General features: G+C 45.3%; 1 protein-coding gene across 25 annotated transcripts in view; it reads right to left on the reverse strand.

The window, feature by feature from the left end:
* The window catches only part of LOC105498918 (cell division cycle 14B), a 142,859-nt gene extending 131,335 nt beyond the window's left edge, over positions 1–11,524 (reverse strand). For 7 of the 25 annotated variants that reach the window (XR_011612287.1, XR_011612286.1, XR_011612283.1 and 4 more), the window contains exon 1: positions 11,287–11,522. Coding sequence is in view for 17 of the 25 variants with exons in the window: in XM_071077468.1 (XP_070933569.1) it covers positions 11,287–11,446 (160 nt within the window). In the remaining 8 variants the exon portion in view is untranslated. Of the gene's footprint in view, positions 1–11,286 lie in introns of all 25 variants that reach the window. The other 18 variants (XR_011612288.1, XR_011612289.1, XR_011612290.1 and 15 more) reach the window with 8 other exon arrangements.
* Positions 11,525–18,444: the final 6,920 nt, after the last annotated feature.

Below are 18,444 nucleotides of genomic sequence, written 5' to 3' on the forward strand. Positions count from 1 at the left end.
TATTAACATATACTTATATATGATCAGTTACATACCAAAATGACCCTTTTCCCTGTTGTTTCTTTTAAAGGTTAAAACACACACACACACACACACAAAGAAAAGACACACCATAAGACAGATTATTTTCACCAGATATTGGAAAACTTATTCGTTCATATATATATTTTTGAGATGGAGTCTCACTCTTTCACCCAGGCAGGAGTGCAGGGTGCAATCTCTGCTCAGTGCAACCTCTGGTTCAAGCGATTCTCCTGCCTCAGCTTTCTGAGTAGCTGAGATTACAGGTGCATGCCAACATGCCTGGCTAATTTTGTACTTTTAGTAGAGACGGGGCATCACCATGTTTGCAAGGCTGGCCTTGAACTCCTGACCTACAGTAATCCGCCCGCCATGGCCTCCCCAAAGTGCTGGGATTACAGACATGAGCCACTGCGCCCAGTCCAAATTATTCATTTTGTATAGGAATGATCGAGTGACATTTCCAACACACAATTCTTTCAAACTGATGCTATTTAAATGAAGAAAAGAGCAAAACTACATAATGACTAATTCTTTCATTACCTGTCTTCATTGAGATGATGATTTAAGAGTGTATTCTTTCTCAGTCTTCAGGGAAAAGGGGCATGTATAAATCTTCACATCCCTTCCCCTCCGTTCTTTAGTAACACTTGGCCCAATTCAAGTAGTTGCTCAATAAATACTTGTTGAATGGATACATTAATTAATTCTATAGCACCATTCACATAAATACAAATAATAAATGAGCAAAACCCAAAGAATGATTCAGCTGACACGGTCCTAAAATTGAGAGAAGGCTTTGCAGAATTCAGAATCTGTAATGATAGTATTGCATTATGGATTGGATATAAAAAGATCAACGTCATAAACCACAAAGCAGTGCCAAGAAAATAATTTTACTTTCAAATGAGAACTTGAAAGAACAATAAATATCACAGACATCAGGAACAAGATGTTTTTATTTTGTAAAAAGTACACTGCCAACCAAATTTTAATAGTATAAAACTGAACTACCTGAGAAATGAAGTTGATATGTGATCTTATGAAACTAGAATTAATTTATCCAGCCTAGCTTCTTCAGCTTTTCAGACTCAAAGACAATGAATAGGACCAAATTTGTGAACCAACTGGTGAATGAAGCATTCTCTAAGAGAGCTGCTCCTCTAGAATATAAACAATGCTGAGATTAAAGAAACTGTATAAAAGACCAAGAGATTAAAGTTAGAATTGTTTTAAATCGGAAAGATATATAGATACATACACACACACACACACACACGCCCACGCCCATTCAGATTTGTTTTTCGCTTACTGCCCATATCTGAGGCATTTGAAAGTCAAAGTGAATAAGAATACTTTTTTATGTATTTATTTATTTTTTTTTTTTGAGACGGAGTCTCACTCTGTTGCCCAGGTTGGAGTGCAGTGGCGCAATCTCGGCTCACTGCAAGCTCTGCCTCCCAGGTTCAGACCATTCTCCAGCCTCAGCCTCCCAAGTAGCTGGGACTACAGGCGCCGCCACCACGGCCGGCTACTTTTTTGTATTTTTAGTAGAGATGGGGTTTCACCATGTTAGCCAGGATGGTCTCGATCTCCTGACTTTGTGATCCACCCGCCTCAGCCTCCCAAAGTGCTGGGATTATAGGCATGAGCCACCACACCCAGCAAGAATACTTTGTAAATTAAAAAAAGAATATAGAAGCACTACCCTGTTCCCCTAGTTAGCATTTCATGACATTTCCCTCTTGCCAAACTCAGTAAATAGGATATAAATCTATTAGTCAAATAAATGTCTAGAAAGAACTAAATGACCGCAAAAAAAAAAAAAATCAGGAGTAGCTGTTATAGTTATAACAACTCACTGTGAGTACCCTTTCCACAAGAGCCTACGAAAGTGAGATTCAATTTAAAAAGAAAAATTGAATATTACCAAAAAATATCTACCACCCAAAACTTGGTATTCATATTAATCCAATAAAATATCACAGAAACTACTCTCAGTATTAACCGTCACAGAAACCAACAAAACCTTTCATATAAAGACAGATTTCCACTTAAGTCATAAACATGCCAGCGCTGCTCTACAGTTCCAGAAAACTGACCTGCTGCCTAAGATTAAGACAAGCAAACAGGAAAGCACGGAACCAAGAACGACAACTAACAGAGGAAATTCTACAGTTTAAAGTAATATAAAAGAACTGCAAAGTAGTCAATGATCTGAATACCTTTGTTGGAGCAGTATCCATGAAAAGCTATAGAAAAAAAAAAAGAGAGAAAAGGGCGTAAAACTTTCATATAAACTAGAGAGTCCAGATGAGATGTACACATTCCAGTTCAATATCCTTGAGTTTAGGAAGGTTACCATCAATTTTGGAAAATGTTTTCAAAAGTAATCCCTGCCTAATATGGAAGTCAATTCTTCTTATAACGCTAGAAATCAAATGACTCACTTTGGAAGCTAAAAATGAAACAGTGGAAAGAAACAATACTTGAAGATTGGTTAGTTCCTGCGAACCAGTCTCTTTGTCTCTAATACAATCTCTTCCACATTTGTCCTCAACAACCCCGCACCTACTTCCCTCATTCATAAAGGCGCCTGATCTAAAGGAGGCGTGGCTTTGACATGTTCAAATAGTCTATGTTTTCATGTCAACTTACAAATCCTTATAACAATTTTAATGTGAAGGATTTACTTAGGTAATAAAAATATTCAGAAGCTAAGATGGGAAGGAAAACAAAAAATACTGGCTACTAAAATTCACTTTTCCCAGGGTAATAAAAAATAGATTTAAAGATCTAATTTCTTCTTTATATCCTACTCCCAACCTTTCCAAATAAGTTGTGTCTCTGCGACACATTAAGCATGGAAACGTCCTTTGAAAGGCAATTTGTTTTACAAACAAACAAACAAACCAAGGCCCTGTCTGCCAATAATATGCACCATCAGTTTCAAATCTTTTGGATAATTGTCTGTGAAACACTATTTTAAAACATATACAAGAACAGCATTTTTTAAATTAACCACTCTGAAAATTTATATTCTATCAGTAAATAATTTCATATATTGTTTTATTTTCTATCTCAGGCTCTCCCATGGTAGAGGGGACTCCCATCTTTAAGAAGACCTCCCCAACAATAAACTTAGCTGCAATTTAATCTTAGGCAATATAAGTCTTCAGGAGAAGGAAAATACATAACAATAGCCTCAAGAATGAAGTAACAGCTTTGGTTTATTCCTCCTCTTATAGGGCATCTTTCTAAAGAGAAACTGTAACGTTTCTCCCAAGGCAGAAAAGATGATCACCACGGCGCCAAACCTCCTCCGCTGCCCTGACAAGTATGGAGCCAGCCTCGTCTGGAGCATTTCTGCCCTGAGCTCGCTCTCAGAAGCAGAGACAGGAACACATTGCATTTCCACTGTGCTGATTCACTGGACCTTTTGTGCAAGTACACAGGAATGTTTGCTTCTTAGTTTGAAATCCTTCCAGGCGTGATGACTGTGCCTCAGCCTGCCCTTTGTCCTCGCGGCTGCTGTCACGCATGTGACAGGAGAGAACACTGATGCAGCCCTGGCCATCAATGGGCATCAAACCAAGCACTTCACAAGCATCCCCTTCACTTCATTCTCACAACAAATCTGTGGCCCATGAGAGCATCGAGCCTCCAAAAGGCTCCTGATAACCCGCCTGTGCTCAACCCTGGGATGGGGCAGAGACCCGGTTTCCACGGTGTCCTCGTGTCTAGCAGCTAGCGTAGTTGGCCTCATAGAAGTGGCTCTTCAAAAACTCTTTGAGTAAAGTTTTTCTTCCCTAAAGATTTCAATCACAATATGCGACATGGTTACTCTATATGCTAGTTCTCCCTCAGACCCTCCCAGTGTTGTTTTCCCAATTAACACAGGAAACATAAACTGCATGAGAGCAGGGACTATCTCTAGCAGTGCTCTATTTTTAGCATTTGAAGGGGGAAGAAAGCTTGGCAGAGTAGGTATTCATTTGCACAAATTCATTATGCATTTGTTGAATGAATAAAATATCTGGAAAACGGGCTGTTAATGACAGTCAATTTGGAAAACAGCATGACCTGCAGAAGACCTGAATGATGTACTTGTTTTGCTCCTTTTCCTAAAATTCAGTAGGTAATGATTCATCTCCTAGCCTAAGTAGCACGGGACTAACTAGGGGATGTCCAATAAATCATTCATGTACAACTCTGTGAAGCAGCTTTCTCTGCTGGCAACAGTAAAAGTCAGGTAGCCATGGCTTTGCCAGAAAGAAACTACATCAATGTGGCCCAATTTTATCTCGGGCCCTTTGGCTTCTTCACAGGGGAGAGTGGAGGGTTTTGATCTCTTGAAATTCTTTCCCCTATAAAGCAAAACATCTGTCCTATCAATTCAGTGATTCCCACAGACTATCTCAGAAACTTCCAAGAAATGTCACTTGTGTGCGCCAATGCCCTTCTTCCATCCTAAATATCCACAGTGTGGTTTCAGTCCAGCTCTTCCTAACCCTAACAGAAACCGGGGACATTCCTTCCCATTCAAAAGCACAGAGCAATTACCATTTGCACTGACTGGCAACTCCCTGGCATCAGTGCCATTTCTGCAACACAATTATTCCACCTGCCCTTCATGTCTGCGCCCAGCTACTCCGTATGTCCACTTAAGTACGGAGTGACATTTGAAACTGCCAAATCGTTGCCTGCACGTGGTGTTGGAGTGCCTAAGGATTAGAGTTAAAGCAGATGACTAACATGAGTATCAGAAGTGAAGACGCTGAAGAATGAAGCAAGCACAGAAATCAAGAAAACAAATTCACATTACAGACACATTTAAGTGTAAGTAGAGAACCAAGACACAGGCAAGAAGAAAAACGCACACTACACACTATGACGGGCTTCGATTCCTGAAACCGAATAATCTACTATAACCCAAAACTCTTGAAGAAAAAGCAATTTTTCTCCTTGACTCAGTGTTCTACATAACAGCATTCCTTTTCTATCAAGAAAAATATACTTCCATCACTGCAATGAATATGCATAACTATTTTACATAGTAGGCATGCAATAAATACTTCTTGAATTAATGAATAAATTTTCCCTGTCTAATGTCTGCTGTGAATTTTAAAGATCCTAAAAAGGAGGGAGGGAGGAGACAACGCCGTATTTGTTTATTTGATGAGTATCCAATATATCACCATTAATCAGTGCTTTAAAAAGACAATCTTGACCTCAATTAGTGTTTCTCCAATAAAATTATTTGCTGTGATAATACAGACAGTCTTTATTTATTTATTTTTTTTTTTTTGAGACGGAGTCTCGCTGTGTCTCCCAGGCTGGAGTGCAGTGGCGTGATCTCGGCTCACTGCAAGCTCCGCCTCCCGGGTTCATGCCATTCTCCAGCCTCAGCCTCCCGAGTAGCTGAGACTACAGGCGTCCGCCACCACGCCCGGCTAGTTTTTTGTATTTTTAGTAGAGACGGGGTTTCACCGTGTTAGCCAGGATAGTCTCGATCTCCTGACCTCGTGATCCACCCGCCTCGGCCTCCCAAAGTGCTGGGATTACAGGCTTGAGCCACCGCGCCCGGCCTAGACAGTCTTTAAAAGTTAGATCATGGCAGACCCAGTAGCTATTACTAATATTCTTTTTTTCTTTTTGAGACACAGTTTTGCTCTTGTCGCCCAGGAGGGAGTACAGTGGCACGATCGCGGCTCACTGCAACCTCCGCCTCCTGGGTTCAAGCAATTATCCTGCCTCAGCCTCCCAAGTAGTTGGGATTACAGGCATCCGCCACCAGCCCCAGCTGATTTTTGTATTTTCAGTAGAGACAGGGTTTCACCATCTTGGCCAGGCCAGTTTCGAACTCCTGACCTCAGGTGATCCACCCACCTTGGCCTCCCAAAGTGCTGGGATTACAGGCGTGAGTCACCACACCGGCACCAATATTCTTTACTAATCCGAATTTTTCTTTTCTTTCTTTCCTTTTTTTTTTGTTGAGACAGGGTTTCACTATGTCTCTTTTGCCCAGGGTAGAGTGCTGTGGAACGAACACAGCTCATTGCAGCCTTGACCTCCCAGGCTCAAGTGATTCTCCCACCTCAGCCTCCGGAGTAGGGATTTTGCCATGTCGGCCAGGCTGGTCTTGAACTCCTGGGCTCAAGCGATCTGCCCACCTGGGCTTCCCAAAGTGCTGGGATTACAGGCGTGAGCTACTGCTCCCAGTCTAATCAGAAATTTAAAAAATAAAAATAGTAAAATAAATTGAAGTGCTGCACCAACTATTACATCTTATAAATTATCAAACATAGATATATGCAGTACTGTTAGAGTCTTTCAATTTTTTTTTCCTGTGGAAAGGAAAAAGTACACTGCCATGAATGGAGGTCCCTATTTAAGGGATGGGAAAATAGAGATAAAGATTCAGACCTCTGGGCCGGGAGCAGTGGCTCACACCTGTAATCCCAGCACTTTGGGAGGCCAAGGCGGGCAGATCTCAAGGTCAGGAGATTGAGACCACGGTGAAACCCTGTCTCTACTAAAAATACAAAAAATTAGCTGGGCGTGGTGGCGGGCACCTGTAGTCCCAGCTACTTGGGAGGCTGAGGCAGGAGAATGGCGTGAACCCGGGAGGCAGAGCTTGCAGTGAGCCGAGATCACACCACTGCACTTCAGCCTGGGCAACAGAGCCAGACTCCATCTCAAAAAAAAAAAAAAAAAAAAAAAGATTCAGACCTCTGACATTAAGGAGGTTCATAGAAAAATGTAGTATTTTTTCCTTGAAAACCCTCCTCAACCTCCCTACTTCCTCCAGTTTCCTAGACTGGTAACAGCTCATTCTGATCTGTACTCAGCATCTTTTTAGCATTAACGCTTACAGTTTACACTGCCTGTTTTGTTTTGTTTTGCTTTGTTTTTGAGGTGTAGTTTCACTCTGTCACCCAGGCTGGAGTGCAGTGGCGCAATCTCAGCTCACTGCAACCTCCACCTCCCTGGTTCAAGAGATTCTCCTGACTCAGCCTCCCAAGTAGCTGGGACTACAGACGCATGCCACCATGCCCAGTTAATTTTTGTATTTTTAGTAGAGAAGGGGTTTCACCATGTTGGCCAGGCTGGTCTCGAACTCCTGACCTCAGGTGATCCACCTGCCTCAGCCTCCCCAAGTGCTGGGATTACAGACATGAGCCACTGCGCCCGGCCTACATTGTCTTTATGACCTTTTGTTTTCATGGTAGACTGAAACTGAACTAGCAGTACAGCTCAAGTAAAAAAATTCATGTCATTGCACATGGCAAGAGGTGAATGAATGGCTCGGTGAGAGGTGGATGGGATTGGAATGAGAATTAAACCCCTTAGTCTGCTCCTAGTAAGAGTAAATGCCCAGTATAGGGGTGTGGGTGGCTAGATACTAAACAATAGTGATATATAACAAATGACAACAGGAAAAAAAATAGGCATTAAGCATCCTATATTAAATACACACACATGAAGTATCCTGGGATCTATGGGAATTCAATTTACAGATTAAATAGGCTGCAATAAAAATGTCAAGGGGCTAAGTTAAAAAATGATGTATTGAAGGGCAGGGTGGACAGAAGTGACAACATGCATTAATTTTTACAAACCTACTCCACTGTGAAAGAATCTTGTCAATCCAATAATAAGTGTTGGCAAGGATGTGGAATAATTGGTACACTGCTTACAGGAACGCTGGTGGTGTAGCCACTCTGCAAAAAGAGTCTGACGGTTCCTTAAAACATTAAACATGGAGATACCATGTGATCCTGCCATTCTGCTCCTGGGTGTTATACTGAAAACATGTCCATGCAACAACGTGTATATGAATGTTCACAGCAGCATTATTCCTAATAGTCAAAAAGTCCACTGAGGAATGGATAAAGTCCATATGTACTCTGGCCTGACATTTTCACTTCTAGAAATACATTCTATAGATACAGTCACACATATAGACAGACACATACATTGATGCTACTGCAGACATTTGCAATAGGGACTGGAAAACTCCCAAATAACCATCTATTTATTACTACTAAATAAATCATGATTTGGCCATACATGGCAGCCATCAAAAAATAATCAGCCGGGCACAGTGGTTCACGCCTATAACCTCAGCACTTTGGGAGGTCTAGGCTGGAGAGGATCACAAAGTCAGGAGTTCAAGACCAGTCTGGCCAACATAGTGAAACCCCATCTCTACTAAAAATAGAAAAATTAGCTGGACATGGGCATGCACCTGTAGTTCCAAATACTCAGCAGGCTGAGGCAGGAGAACTGCTTGAACCTGGGAGGCAGAGGGTGTGGTGAGCCCAGATAGCGCCACTGCACTCCAACCTGGGCAACGGAGCGAGACTCCGTCTCAAAAAAAAGAGAACTAATCTTGCTGATAAGGCACAATTTCCAGAAACTTGAATGTGCACAGAAAACTGAAGGAGGAAAAACATTACCAAGGGAGGGAGATTCCATAAAACTCATTTGATAGGCCAGGTGAAAGTTCACACCTGTAATCCCAGCACCTTGGGAGGCCGAGGCGGGCGGATCACAAGGTCAGGAGTTCAAGACTAGCCTGGCCAATATGGTGAAACCCCGTCTCTACTAAAAATGCAAAAATTAGCCACGCGTGGTGGCAGGCACCTGTATTCCCAGCTACTTGAGAGACTGAGGCAGGAGAATTCCTTGAACCCAGGAGGCAGAGCCGAGACTGAGCCACTGCACAGTCTTTCCAGCCTGGGAAACAGAGCAAGACTCCGTCTAAAAAAAAAAAAAGAAAAAACTCATTTGACAATGTTTGACTTTTTAGAAGTGTGCATGCACTGCTTTTTAAATTAAGAAAACAATAATAGAGGGAAAAACACATTGGGAAGGAAAGGACCAGTTGCCATTTGCTGAGGACAGGCCTCAAGCCTTCCCCCAAAAGCCCTATAAAAAGTAATCTAAACTCTGTATCTGAAGATACTTCAATTGGCCTTGTATATCACACTGCAGACTATCACTGAGGACTATCACTGTGACCTAGAGAAGTCACAGGGAAAGGTGACTATAACCTTTACTCCCCTGGAGCTCCGTTACATTAAAGCTGGACCCTTCCATTATTAGGGCTTGCAATCTGATAGGAATTTTTTTTTTTTTTTTTTTTTTTTTTTTTTTTTTAGCAGCAGCAAGATTTATTGTGAAGAGTGAAAGAACAAAGCTTCCACAGCGTGGAAGGGGACCCAAGAGGGTTGCCCGCCCTCTGATAGCATTTTTATTTCATATAATGCACCTCTCCTCAGTATTCTGCTTGGTTATATTTTTCTGAAGTTAATCAATTGGTGACTGCCTGACAAAGGCTAGCCACATCATATTTGATCTCCATCAAGGAGAAATATTTACTCCAATGACTTTGCTGTCACAAACCTTCTGATTGAAAACCTAAATGTTCATCAACAGGGACTGTCTAAATAGGTTAAAAAAAATTTAAATCTACATATACATTTAAATCCATACGTACTCGTTAATGGTTTCATTCATAAAACCGTATGTACATTGGCCTAAGCGGTAATTAAAATCAAGCCAGTCTTGTATGCACCAACTCAGAACAATCATTCTAATAAGAAACACTACGAAAATGGAACAATGTGCAACACAACATGTTGTGTGCTACTCGCACGTGTATGGTAAAGAATATATAGCATATATAGATGCATGCACAGTCTATTTCTGGAAGGCTTCACAAGAAACTGGGAAGAGTAGTTGCCTCTAGAGAAGGACACTTGGAGGCTGTGAGACCAACTTTTCTGTAAGTACTCCTGTGCACCTTTAGAATTGGAGTTCTGCACCATGCACATGCATTAATTGTCTTAAAATTAAATTCCATTCAACACAGATCCTTTGAAGAGGTATAAATAATAACGGGCAGAAACTACGTGTAGGCCCACCCGCTCCCAGCCCCACCCGTCCTCGGTGAGGCCTTCTTCTGGGAAGTGCACAACGTTGGAGGGACCTGGCTTCTCAGCCTCAGCAGGCTTCACCTCCCGCACACCCCCCCGTAGCTATCGGCGGGGGGGACTGGGTACTCAGGGCAACCCCTTCCTCTGCCCGCTCTGGTTCCCAAGGGCCATCCACGAAAGCCGAGAAAACCTGCTCTGCTCTCAGCTTCATTTCAAAAGGACCTTAGTTTCCAGAGTGTCTATGAACCTAGAATATTATTTCTCCTAAACGTCTGTTTGTCTCAACACTTCAACTTAATGTTCTCGCCACTCCAGCTTACCTGGTTTATCAAAGGCTAGGGGCGGGAAACAGTTCTTATTAACGCCACGCACCGAGGTTGGCACATTCCCCGCCACTGAAAACAGACTGCCAATTCCCTCAAAACCGTGGACAGCTCTGCTGTTTACACAGCGTTGGCACATACATCATCACATTTAATGCCTTTACACGCGTCACTGTCAATCCCAGCAAACCTAACAGCTGCCAAATTGGATATATGAGTCTCCAAGAACGGTCGAATCAGCACTAACAGAACAGTTACCGAAGGGCTGCTTGGCTACCTGCTCTGGCTGGCTGGGATTTCTCAAAAGTGACAACCCGGGCATTCATCTTGCCGGCTGGCTCAAATGCCATCAACGTGACACCTTCCTTCTCGAGGCCCCGGCGGGGAGCAGACCCCTGGAGACGGAGGCGCGCGGGGGCGCGCTAGGGGGCGGGGCGCGGGAGGCCCGGGAGCGGGGCTCGGGCTTCCGCGCCGGACGGGCAACGCGGCGCCCCCGGGGTCCCAAGGCTACGGAGCAGCGGGTTTGGCCAACGCCAAAAAGGGGCAGCTCCCGTGCCAGGCGCGGTCAGCGCGCTCGGGGAATCCTCTGGGGCTGATTGAGAGGTTGTGACTCGCCCGAGGGCCAACCGGACTCGCAACCCCTGGAGGCGGAATCCACAGGAACTCAGAAGCAGCCCGCGGGGAGGAGCGGCAGGTTCGAGACGCCAGGCTGACGCCTGTAACTTAGAAAGGTGACCCTCGGTCCATCTTGCCGGTGGAGGAGGGTGCACCGGCTAAAGTTATAGCTCGCAGCCCACGCAGCTAGAAACTCGGGGCGGGGGGCGCTCCCCAGGAGCCAGGCTCCCAAAGGGGGTGTGGCGGCCGGGGCGTTTAAGGGGGTGGGGGCGAAAGTGTTTCGGCCCGGCCCCGGAGGCCCCGGGCAGCCCGGAGGGGTGGGCCAGGGCCCCGCGCCGGGTGCGGCCGTCCGGGGCCCTCCGCGCGCCCGCCGGCCGGCTCACCGGTGATGTCCAGGTACACGTCGTCCTGGGAGTCCCGGCGGCGCAGGTCCTGCTGCGTGGAGCTGCGGATCTTCTTCACTCCCGGCGAGGTCGACGAGCAGCGCCGCGAGCAGGGGGGCGCGGCGGCCCAGCTCGACCGCCGCTCGCTTTTCCGCTTCATGGAGGCGGCCGCGGCCCGTCAGGGGGCCACGACCATGGCCCCGCGCGCCCGCGCGCCCGCCGAGGCTCCCGCCAGCCCCGCGCGGGCGCTCGGGGCGGCGGGCGCAGAGCGGCGCTGCGGGGACGGCGGGAGCCGGCGGAGCCCGGCGGGAGGCGGTCGCGCAGGAGCCGGAGGAGGAGCCCGGCCCACAGCGCCTGCCCCGCTCCCTCCCGCGGCCGCCGCGGGACCCGCGCCGCAGCCCTCTCTACAGCGCCTCCTGCCGCGGCCGGCGCCCCCAGCCCGCCCCCAGGTGCCCGCAGCCTGCTGGCGCGGCCGAGGCGACTGGGCTGCCGCTGGCGGCTGGGGCTGCCCGGGGTAACCGTGCGTGCCCACCGCGGCCGCGAGCGCTGCTGCGTAGGCGCCGGGGCACAGCCGGACGCGGCTCGTGGGGACCCCAGGAGGGCTGTTCCGTGGCGCTTCATTCACAAAAAAGGGCCCACAACCCTCCTCGGGGCCCGCAGACTGAGGCCTTTCATTGGCCAGCGCGGCGTGACGTCACGGAGACGGGGCCTTTCTACAGGCAGGTACTCGGTGACGCCATAAAGAAAACTCTGAGGGCTTCCGCCAATCAGAGATAAAGTGTGCTAGCGACCTTCGCCAGCCCCCCAACTTCTGTTTCTTCAGTGTGCTCCGGGTGCCAGCACCCCACATCCCAACTTCCTTTAGTGAGTCACCAAACATTTACACAGCCCCACCCTAGTAACTTAACTCCAGGTCTTTGGCATGTATATATCTTAAAGCATTTCTTGAATTTCCTTGTAATTCGCGCCAAGAGAAAGGGACTTTTGCCATGGCTGCCTGCTTGGGAGAGTATGGCCTGAGTACATTACCTGCAGCTGTATACATTTAAAGTAGAGTTAATTGCAGAACTTTAGTAGAACTATTTAAACAACTACGCTCTATTTATCGACCTATGTTCAAAGAGGCCAAGCAAGGGCTTCTTAAGGACCCGATAAAACTTCCGTGGAACCACAATATACCGTGGTGGTTTGCACCTCAGTTTCTCATCTCGGAATCCAGCACCCACATTAATTCAGTAATTTTATACACTCATTGCTGTGTATACCGAGGTGTCGACACGTCCGATTATATCGTGAAGGATTGACGCAAGGGGCAAATTTAGTCCTTGAATTTTTTATCTGTCACACTGTAGGGTCATATCCTCTTCTTTTTCTACTGGATTAAAATAATGCCCTATCTTCCTGGAACTTAACCAAAAACTGTCATTTTGGAGGGCCTTTAAACAAACGTCCATGGTAGCATCTAAAAGGGTGAGAAGATTGGAAAGCAGTGTTAAGATTTCATGGCCCCCAATTTTACATCTGCAAGCTGTCCCTATTTTTCACCAGCACTTGAACGTTTTATCCTGCAGTTCCGCAGTTAACTGCCAGCCTGGGGAAAAGAAAGATGAATTTGAGTCAGTCCCCTTGGAAGCCTCTCAGAAATGCAAATTTTCATAGAGCACCTCAGGAAGGGGCTCTTTGACTTCAATTGTTGTGGGCTTTTGCCTTAAGCACTGCTAAATAAGGAAGTAGGGGGGTTGTGTCTGAAGCTAGAGATGAGCAGCTCCGTAAGCACTTTTTCTTAAGGTTGATTCTCCTATTCATTCCTCCTCTGTTTCCCCTAAGGACATCAGTGAAGGCCTTAAATTTAAAAAGGTCTACATGTTTGTCTGTAGGGGCGGCCAAGAAAGCTAGAGAGTGGGAGGCTGTCTTAGAGAGCAGAAACGGTAGGTCACAGCCCTTTGTTTTGACGTGGAGGAAGAGGAGGAGACCTTTCAGACTGGCCCAGGGGCTCAGCCTTGGAAAGCCACCCAGTTTCCCAGACTACCAGGGATTTTAAAGGAGTGGGTCTTGTTTTGAATAGATATTACAAGGGAGTGGTCCGTGTGGCTCCCTAGAAGTACAGAAAAACAAATATCTCCATGACATTCTGGTCTTTTGAGAGTAAGTTGTTTAAATGTCGGGAATTTGGGAGGCAGAGGTTGCAGTGAGCCGAGATTGTGCCACTGCACTCCAGCTTGGGTGACAGAGCTAAACTCCGTCTCAAAAAAAAAAAAAGTGTCATAAATGCAGATAGTTATATCATTTTAAATATTTTCATACTTTGCAAGTATATAATTTTATGCTTTGTATAGTATGAACAGACAAGGTATAGGACTTTGTAATTATGCAGAAGTATCTTTCCTTCTTGTGAATAGGAAGTCTGTGTGCTGAGTATACACATTAAAGTTTTAAACCCTATTTATCTTTTGTTTTTAGGTCATGTTTAGATAGAGGCAGAAAAGTGCTGTTTCCTAGCTGATACTTGTTTTGTGTGTGTGGCTCTGCTCTTGAACAGTTTGACTCCTCCCCCTCTTGATAAGTTGATCCCTGGGCTCTGAGAATTTGGCCACAGGAAATGTATTTTAGTTTGCTTCCCTGATTAGTTGGTTGTTCATTGCTTGACAACTCATCATAGAATTTTAGAGCTTGAAAGCTCCTTAGACAATATTTGGTCGAAGGCTATCCTTTCACAGTGAGGACGTGGGGACCCAGATGAGTGGCTAGAGTGGGAACCAAAACTCTCTAGAATCTGGGTTGTCTTTTCCTGAACTGCTGAGCTTAGGGAACAGATGCATCTGGTTGATTCTCAACATTATGGCAGCACAATGAAAAGAAAAAAAGGAGGGACTCTCTAAAATGTTCCTCTTTCCTAGGTAAATTCACCCTGAAATGAAAACAATTGTGGAACATTTTCTTATATGTATATTCCAGATAGATCATATTCTGAAAATGTGAAATGTTACACTAAAATCAGTAGCAACTGGTTGATAGATAGGTGATGTGAATTTCAAATAATGTAAGTTTCAGAATCTGTGAATTACAGTTTTAATTATGTGAAGATAAATAATTTGTACAAAGTCAATTTCCATAAGTTGGTTAATTTCATAAAAGGTTAAATTTGATAAATATGGTACGTTCCATAAAAAGTTAAATTTCCATAAAACTAGAGGGCTTAGGTGTCAGTCATATGGGAAAATGGGCACACACTGAAGTCTTCACTCTCATGTATAAAAAGAGTTGTTTTGGGCCAGGTGCCGTATCTCACACCTGTAATCCCAGCACTTTGGGAGGCCAAGGCAGGCAGATCACCTGAGGTCAGGAGTTCGAGACCAGCCTGCTCAACGGGGAAATCCCGTCTCTATTAAAAATACAAAAATAAGCCAGTCATGGTGATGCGTGCCTATAATCCCAGTTACTTGGGAGGCTGAGGCAGGAGAATTGCTCCAACCTGGGAGGTGGAGCTTGCAGTGAGCCAAGATCATGCCACTGCCCTCCAGCCTGGGTGACAGAGTGAGACTCCGGCTCAAAAAAAAGAAAAAGAGTTGGTTTTGTTTCATTGGATATCCTGGCAATCCCAACATTAATCTGAAGTCTGCCATGTTCATGCCCCTTAAGATGAAAATCTTTTAGAACCATAAAAATGGAAGGGATGAATGTTTGTTGAGCTACCCCCAAATACCGGACACTGCTAGGGGCTTCATTCTCATGCCCTGTTGCGTGGTGTTCTCGTTTGAGAGGTCATGGCAGTTATCCTAGGTCACTAAATCAGTTTGGTTTGGAAACCCAGGATACAGAACCACATGTGGCTCAAGTACTGAGGGGCTGGCATCATTTTTCACTGACAAGAGCAGGGTCTAAAGGGATCCTCCTTGCAGGTGGGTTTCTGAAATTAAATAATAAGTATAGTTGTGTAAAATGTCAGCAATTTGGATGAACTTCTTTGGACCTCAGACCACACCGTAGTATTGTAGATTTTTTTATTTTTTTATTTTTATTTTTATTTTTTTTTTTGAGACGGAGTCTCGCTCTGTCACCCAGGCTGGAGTGCTGTGGCCGGATCTCAGCTCACTGCAAGCTCCGCCTCCCGGGTTCCCGCCATTCTCCTGCCTCAGCCTCCCGAGTAGCCGGGACTACAGGCGCCGCCACCTCGCCCGGCTAGTTTTTTTTTTTTTTTTTTTGTATTTTTTAGTAGAGACGGGGTTTCACCGTGTTAGCCAGGATGGTCTCGATCTCCTGACCTCGTGATCCGCCCGTCTCGGCCTCCCAAAGTGCTGGGATTAGTATTGTAGATTTTTAAAACAATATTTCTGCTGTTAATTTGTTTTTTGGTTATATACACTCCTGCTAAAAATAACTACAATCATGCATGGCTTAACGAAGGGAATGCTTCTAAGAGATGTGTCACTAGATTATTTCATCGTTGTGCAAATATCATAGAGTACTTACACAAACCTAGATGGTCTGGCCTACTACACACCTAGGCTGTACGGAGAGCCTACTACTCCTAGGCTGCAAACAGGTACAGCATGTTACTGTACTGAATACTGTAGGTGACTGTAACAGTGGTTAAGTATTCATGTATCTAAACATCATCTAAACATAGAAAAGTTACAGCAAAACTATGGTATTAAAACCTTATGGGATCATTGTCCTGTGTGTGGTCTGTTGAACAAAACATCGTTATGTGGTACATGACTGTAAATAAAATAAATAATAATAATGAAACCCCAGGGGGCAGGGGTAGGGGATGATGAGAATTCTGGTTATTTTAAGTCTTGTGTTCAGAGTATGATCGAAGTAGCCTTCACCTGAAAGCCAAAGAGGCCTGAGCCTCAAGGGACTGAATGATACCCAAATATCCCTCTAGCATTACTGTTTTTTGTTTTTTTTTTTTAGAGGGAGTCTGGCTCTGTCCCTCAGGCTGGAGTGCAGTGGCACGATCTCAGCTCAGGAGTGAGCACCACTCCTGGCTTGCGTTACCTTTTGAAAGACGCTGATAAATGAGCCGGGCGTGGTGGCATGTGACTGTAGTCCCAGCTACTCCGGAGGCCGAGACAGGAGAATCGCTTGAACCCGGGAGGCAGAGGTTGGAGTGAGCAGAGATCGCGCCATTGCACTCCAGCGAGATCCTGTGTCAAAAAAAAAAAAAAGAAAAGAAAAACAAAGATGCTGACGTGCATTCTACATACTGTCAGGTAGTCAGTATGTCTCTAGAGTTGAATTTAATAATATGGGAGAAATGGGAAACAACACTCCACAAGTTCATGCTCTCTTGGCTAAATGTTTCCACCGGTGCTACTGAATGCTGTCTCCTCTCTATTCACCCTCATCACTATTCGCTTCTCTTTTTTTTTTTTTTTTTTTTTTGTGACGGAGTCTGGCTCTGTCGCCCAGGCTGGAGTGCAGTGGTGAGATCTCGGCTCACTGCAAGCTCCACCTCCCAGGTTCACGCCATTCTCCTGCCTCAGCCTCCCGAGTGGCTGGGACTGCAGGCGCCGCCACCACGTCCGGCTAATTTTTTGTGTTTTTAGTAGAGACCGGATTTCACCGTGTTAGCCAGGATGGTCTTGATCTCCTGACCTTGTGATCCGCCTGTCTCGGCCTCCCAAAGTGCTGGGATTACAGGCTGAGCCACCACGCCCGGACTTCACTTCTTAAATCTAGGTCTTATTTTGTAATTTTACTTCAAAGATTTGTGCATAAGGAATTTTTTTCTCTTTGGTTTTGTCCCACAATAATACATGAACACGTGATTATATTTTTTAAAAATTTAAGTAAAAAACAAATACATATATTTATTTATTTTAAAAGTTCTCCTTTACCTTCCCACCCCAATCCTCCTATGCTCATAGATAACTGCTGCTAATGATCTGTGTTTACATAAAAACACAGATTTTGGGGCGGGGCACGGTGGCTCTCGCCTGTAATCCCAGCACTTTGGGAGGCCGAGGTGGGCGGATCACTTGAGGTCGGGAATTTGAGACCAGCCTGACCAACATGGTGAAACCCCGTCTTTATTAAAAATACAAAAATTATCCAGGCATGGTTGTGGGTGCCTGTAATCCTAACTACTCGGGAGGCCGAAGCAGGAGAATCTATTGAACCCGGAGGCAGAGGTTGCAGTGAGCCAAGATCGCCCCAGTGCATTACAGCCTGGGCGACAGAGCAAGACTCTATCTCAAAAAAAAACCCGAAAAAACAAAAAACAAACAAACTAAAAAACAGATTTTTTTTTTTTTTTTTTTTTTTGAGACGGAGTCTCGCTCTGTCGACCAGGCTGGAGTGCAGTGGCCGGATCTCAGCTCACTGCAAGCTCCGCCTCCCGGGTTCCCGCCATTCTCCGGCCTCAGCCTCCCGAGTAGCTGGGACTACAGGCGCCCGCCACCTCGCCCGGCTAGTTTTTTGTATTTTTTTTAGTAGAGACGGGGTTTCACAGTGTTAGCCAGGATGGTCTCGATCTCCTGACTTTGTGATCCGCCCGTCTCGGCCTCCCAGAGTGCTGGGATTACAGGCTTGAGCCACCGCGCCCGGCCCGAAAAAACAGATTTTTAAAAATAAAATGCTTCATACTTGGCATATTGTTCTATGCTTTTTGTCACATAATACTGCATTTTTTTCCAGATTTGTTAATATCGAATCTTGAAATTTTTCCTTTTCAGTCCTTTTGACCAGCCTCATTCATGCTAATGGCTGCATAGTTTTCCCTTGTATCTTTTCCATCCTTTCTTTTCCTATGGATGGATGGATGGTTAGGTTGCATGGGGAATGGAAGGAAAAGTGCTGTTATGTACAGTGCTGCAATGAATACCCTAACATATGGCAATCCACAGGAGGTGGAATTGCTGAATCAAATATACTCACTTTTTAATTTTTCATTGATACCAACAATATTTAAGGATAGCGGAGCTGGCTGGGTGCAGTGGCTCACACCTGTAATCCCAGCACTTTGGGAAGCCAAAGTGGGAGGATGGGTTGAGCCCAGGAGTCCCAGACCAGCCTGGGCGAAATAGGAAGACCTTGACTCAACAAAAAATTTAAAAATTAGCTGGGCATGGCCGTGTGCACCTGTAGTCCCAGCTCCCCGGGCGGCTGAGGTAGGAAAATAGCTTGGGGCCTGGAGGTCGAGACTGTGGT

The sequence above is a fragment of the Macaca nemestrina genome, chromosome 14 (genome assembly GCF_043159975.1).
Source record: "Macaca nemestrina isolate mMacNem1 chromosome 14, mMacNem.hap1, whole genome shotgun sequence".
Lineage (NCBI taxonomy): Eukaryota > Metazoa > Chordata > Mammalia > Primates > Cercopithecidae > Macaca > Macaca nemestrina.